We start from the raw sequence: 5,611 nt of genomic DNA, 5'->3' as shown, positions 1-5,611 counted from the left end.
GGATTTTGTAAAAAAAAGAATGTCTGCATTAAAAATGCAACGTGTGTGATGCCTTGAACGTGATTATAAAAACACTATTGTTACTGACATGTGGGTCAATACACCAAGGCAGTATAAAACTCAATGGAGACACATATATCACTACAATATCTAAGCTCCCTTGATTTGAAACGCTGTGAGCGCTCTGGGGCTGGGAAGGCTCAAGTGACCACGTCACTTATTTGCATAGAAGAATCACTTAGTTTTCTCAAGAGAACCATGGTATTTTACAATGTGAGTAGGTATTGTTTTTTTTACACGGTACAATGGAACCAACTCACATATACAAGCATACAATCATCCCTATAAATGCACGCATGCACATCCTATCATGAGCACCTTCGAGAGACTGAGTGAGCACATCATCTTAAGATTGACGAAGTCGCCACAGACGCCTTCGTAGTCCACGGGAAAGTCTACTCCCATTGAACGCACATCACCAAAAGGCCTAGAATAAATCCATGAAAACGCGAGCACTAATGTCAAGTCTGAGACTTGAACTCTGATGGGCAGGGATACCAATGTCCTCCTAACCATCCAATAGTAGATATTCTTTACTGTTTGGGTAAACCATCCAACTATGTGTGTCCAACATTTGATGAGTTACGTGTCACTTACTCTCTGAATAAAATCACGACATTTATTTTAGATCAGATGGACTACTTTTTTGCGAGAAAAAAAGGGTTGCATGCTGCTCATGTACAACTGATATGAGGGAAATTAATGATGCGGCCAACTATATTCATGTCTATCAAAGTGATGTACCATCGCACACCCGCATGGTCACCCCCAGCTTGGCCCATCACCGCCTCCTCTACGTCACATGGCTGCATGGGCGCCGTCGGTCCACCACCACGCCACATGCCTCGCCCATCTCTCCATCTTTCTCCCATTCTCTCATGGCCGTACGCCCGAGCCATCACTACCTCCTCCGCACCACACAGTTGCACAGGCACTCGGACCATCACCTGCACCTCCGCGTCAAATGGTTGCAGGGCGCCAGTCCATCAACGCCTTCTTCACACCACATGGTTGCACGGGCGCCTGGCCCACACCGCCTCCTCCACACCACAAGGTTGCACGGGCTTTGTCTGTCCACCACCACGCCGCACACCCCGCCATCTCTCCATCTTTCTCCCCTTCTTTGTGCGGTAATTAATGTCCAACAACGACGACACTTGGAGCCTAGAGGAGCAGGCGACAAGGTAGGCTGCCATGGTTAGCAATGGCGCTGGACATGGATGGTTGTCATCTTCAGAACTTGGTCGCCTTCATCAACATGCCATGGTCCACAAGGTCTACAGTACAACTCCCAATACATCCTTCCTCTCTCTCTCTCATCCTTTCTTGGGCACCCTGATTCAAATTCAATCTCACTCGCTTCAGGGCTAACAAGTAGTACATTATACCAGGATTTTATCTCACCGTGTAAAGTTCCAATCTGAAAGCCTCATGCTCCACTGCTTGAGTATCATGTTCGTGCTTGTGGATTAACAACCTCAGACAGTTTATACATGGCATGCTTATGCTGCCTCTATTCCATAATGCAGTGCATATTAGTTTTCTTCAAAAGTCAAAGATGTCCATGTCTGACGAAGTTTCTAGAATAAACTATTAATATCTTAAGTACTAAATAAATAGACTACAAAGGTACATGTGGATGTTGATTTTTTTTAAAAAAACTTGATCAAACATTGATACGCTTGACTTTTCAGAACAAAGCATGTACTATATTTTAGAACGGAAGGAGTATTAACTACCATATGGTTCCACGCCTAAGGAGCACGGTCTCTAAGTGAACTTAATTGGCACTAAAACAATAAGACAAGATGATATCTATGTTTTTCTGTGCAGATAATTTGGTTAATTGTCATCAGGTCGCTTATGTACACAGCTGACCAAACCTTATTAATGTATTAGTAATGGTATATTCAAATGAAAACTGAGATCAATCACTTGTACTATTATTTATCGATCCTCCCATTTCCGTCTCTTCCTTTTAGAGACCGTTATAAACATGCTTCATTCCCTTTCTTGTCGTTAATCAGTGCAAAGCATTGCTTTTATTTCAAATATATTCTTTCTATTTTGATTCTAACTACGCATCTGAATGGTTGATGTTGAAAACTAGAAGCCATATACTTTGGTGCAATGCTGCAACTTCCAGGTATTTCACGCTTCCACTGCCCTTGTACGTTTTACTGTTATTGCAGACCATTATTGTTGGTGTTTTGCAAGGTAAGTTATGAAATATTGGTTGGTCAAATAATAGAGTTGTACGATTGTTGTAGATGAATACTACAATCGGAAGCCTTAGTTATGTATATCATAGTTTTAAATTAGTTTTACAGATGAATATTATCTTGACCTTCAAGTACTATGGTTTAACTTTGCAGGTCCGGGACATGCGTGACACCAACCACTACTTTGGATATGTTTCTGGCAGTGCTGCTAACATATCATTTTTGTGAAGAACAATAGTTGTAAAAAGATGAGTAATATCCTACCAACTAAATGATGATGTGTCTTAGCATCTGACCATATACTGCAATACAATAAAGAGTGTTCTCACCCCAAAATTATGGAAGGCAAAACACAAAAGGCCCCTGAAATGAACAACAACCCCTGACCCTCAAATAGAGCAGCAAGGAATCTATTCGTGAATTAGCAATCGAACAAATAACGATAGAAAAATAGAACCGCGCAGCAAGGCGCGCATATATAATTCTAGTAGACTGAATGTACGATGTTCGGTTTACCAGACGAAGACCAAGCGGTCAGGTTGGTAAGCTAGCAAAATAGAATTGCAATACAAAAATTTAAGCAGACGAAGACGGCTTCAACCAGAGGTGGATTAACGGCGCCACCTTCTTCACCGACGGCCTGGCCATGATCCGCCCCCACCACGCCCACACGTTCGCGCGCGACTCCAGCAGCGTCGCGTACTCGGTGCCGGCCACCAGGTAGTAGGTAATACCGAAGTGGACGAGGTCGGCGAGGCTGAAGAAATCTCCAGCGAGGTATGCGTGCGTCCACAGCCGCGCCTCGTACACGTCGAGGACCTTCTCCAGCTTCCCGACGCTCTCGTCGACGACGACCTGGTCTCGCGAGCCGCCGATGAACGGCAGGATGACGCACTGCTGGACGATGTGTTCGATGGCCGGCTGGTACTGGTGGGCCTCCACCTCCGTCCACACGTCCACCATGGCTGATTCCTCGACGCTGGATTCTCCTAGGAGATCGGTGGCCTTGGTTCCTGGCGATGCGTACTTGCGGAGCACGTACCGAGAAATCGCGCGCGATTCTGAGATCATATATTACCGGTGTGCGGATTAATCGATAAGGCAAAAGAAAATTTAATCATCGTTTACTTGATGCTATGGTCTGATTTGTGCTGAGCGTGTGAATATCATACCGAAGAGTGTCAGCTCTCCGTCCTCCAACACTGGGATCTTGCCGAAAGGCTGCAAGATTGAAGCATACAAGAAACTTACATAAGAAAATGGAATGAGATAGAAGATTAGAGCGCCTGACTAATAACACTTCTCACGGGAAAATGGGATTAAGAAGGTAGGGTGCTGTGGTTGATGGTTGAGCTCAGGAGAACCAACGTACGTTTCGGGAGAGGTGGTGCTCAGTCCTCTGCTCTCGCGCCGCCATGTCGAGGGGGACGAGCTCGTAGTCTGCGCCCGTCTCCTCCAGGCACAACAGCACCGTCGCCACGAACGGAGACGCCCCCACCCCGTACACCTTCACGGCACCGCCCATCTCTCTCTCTCTCTCTCTCTCTGTGGTAATTTAGCAGGCTCTGTTTTTTTAAAAGCAGCTCTGTTTCTAATGCCTATAAGTATCGGACAGTACAGGAGCTGAGAGACGAGGTCAGAGGTGAGGAAGGAGAACGGTAGGTGGGTGGGAATGCAGAGGGAGGAGAGCTAATCAGATTTCTCATACAGCATAACCAGTCCACAGCGCACGGCGCCCTTCTAGCAACGACCACCCACCTTGCATAGGCCCCACTGTCATAGGCACACCCTATTCAAGAGTCAGGACTATGTCTCCCCTGCTGGGCGTGGGTCCCGCTTCCTAAAGTCTTCTTCTCCCTCACCCTCCGAAGGGCATCTCTAGTGCTGACCCGCAAACCAGACACCGCATCTGTCCGCAGACAGAGGGACCAATCCATAAACACCAATGCGGAAGCCGGCCATTCAAAGCTACACCCATATGTCCGGCGGCCATCCAAACAAATTTGATAGATATTTAAATAAATCCGACAAATTTGGGCGGCAATTTGAACCTACAACAACTAGACTTGTATGATAACACACTTACGAGGATAAAGACCGGCAATAGCATCTTCAAGGGCCTAGTGCAAATAGGGTGTAATGGACCCAACAACTTAATGAGGTAAAAGAAGAACTTTCACATGTATATAATGCATGCTGTAAAGTCATTATAAAGGCATAAATATAGGAAATGTAAGTTTCACTATCAAATAATGTCTTAATACACTATCTATATGTGATTATAAGATAGAAATGATGGATATAGGATACATGTATTCCAATATAAATAACGGTCAAAGAAATATAGTGTAGTCACGCGGGGTATGGGTGAAGGAAATATGCCCTAGAGGCAATAATAAAGTTATTATTTATTTCCTTATATCATGATAAATGTTTATTATTCATGCTAGAATTGTATTAACCGGAAACATGATACATGTGTGAATACATAGACAAACAGAGTGTCACTAGTATGCCTCTACTTGACTAGCTCGTTGATCAAAGATGGTTATGTTTCCTAGCCATAGACATGAGTTGTCATTTGATTAACGGGATCACATCATTAGGAGAATGATGTGATTGACTTGACCCATTCCGTTAGCTTAGCACTCGATCATTTAGTATGTTGCTATTGCTTTCTTCATGACTTATACATGTTCCTATGACTATGAGATTATGCAACTCCCGTTTACCGGAGGAACACTTTGTGTGCTATCAAACGTCACAACGTAACTGGGTGATTATAAAGGTGCTCTACAGGTGTCTTCGAAGGTACTTGTTGGGTTGGCGTATTTCGAGATTAGGATTTGTCACTCCGATTGTCGGAGAGGTATCTCTGGGCCCACTTGGTAATGCACATCACTTAAAGCCTTGCAAGCATTGCAACTAATGAGTTAGTTGCGGGATGATGTATTACGGAACGAGTAAAGAGACTTGCCGGTAACGAGATTGAACTAGGTATTGAGATGCCGACGATCGAATCTCGGGCAAGTAACATACCGATGACAAAGGGAACAACGTATGTTGTTATGCGGTCTGACCGATAAAGATCTTTGTAGAATATGTGGGAGCCAATATGAGCATCCAGGTTCCGCTATTGGTTATTGACTGGAGACGTGTCTCGGTCATGTCTACATAGTTCTCGAACCCATAGGGTCCGCACGCTTAACGTTTCGATGACAGTTATATTATGAGTTTATATGTTTTGATGTACCGAAGGTTGTTCGGAGTCCCAGATGTGATCACGGACATGACGAGGAGTCTCGAAATGGTCGAGACATAAAGATTGA

At 44.6% G+C, this 5,611-nt stretch overlaps 1 protein-coding gene across 1 annotated transcript; it reads right to left on the bottom strand.

Moving 5' to 3' along the window:
* Window positions 1–2,727: 2,727 nt before the first annotated feature.
* LOC123165834 (probable glutathione S-transferase GSTF1) lies at window positions 2,728–3,963 on the bottom strand. Its single transcript, XM_044583576.1, has 3 exons — window positions 3,655–3,963; window positions 3,455–3,503; window positions 2,728–3,343 (listed from the first exon to the last, which is right to left on the bottom strand). The coding sequence occupies exons 1-3, from the start codon at window positions 3,805–3,807 to the stop codon at window positions 2,859–2,861; spliced, it is 687 nt and encodes a 228-aa protein (XP_044439511.1). The 5' UTR covers window positions 3,808–3,963; the 3' UTR covers window positions 2,728–2,858.
* Window positions 3,964–5,611: the final 1,648 nt, after the last annotated feature.

The sequence above is a fragment of the Triticum aestivum genome, chromosome 1D (genome assembly GCF_018294505.1).
Source record: "Triticum aestivum cultivar Chinese Spring chromosome 1D, IWGSC CS RefSeq v2.1, whole genome shotgun sequence".
NCBI classification, from domain to species: Eukaryota; Viridiplantae; Streptophyta; class Magnoliopsida; order Poales; family Poaceae; genus Triticum; species Triticum aestivum.
The sequence above is the reverse complement of the archived record's forward strand: the minus strand, read 5'-3'. Positions and strand labels throughout refer to the sequence as shown.

What these genes read in the sequence shown, in the direction of transcription:
- LOC123165834 (XM_044583576.1), bottom strand. Translation starts at nt 3,807, where the DNA reads ATGGGCGGTGCCGTGAAGGTGTACGGGGTGGGGGCGTCTCCGTTCGTG. An exon ending in AGCACCACCTCTCCCGAAAC is followed by an intron (nt 3,504 to 3,654) that starts GTACGTTGGTTC and finishes TCAATCTTGCAG; the next exon opens with CCTTTCGGCAAGATCCCAGT. An exon ending in CGGAGAGCTGACACTCTTCG is followed by an intron (nt 3,344 to 3,454) that starts GTATGATATTCA and finishes ATATGATCTCAG; the next exon opens with AATCGCGCGCGATTTCTCGG.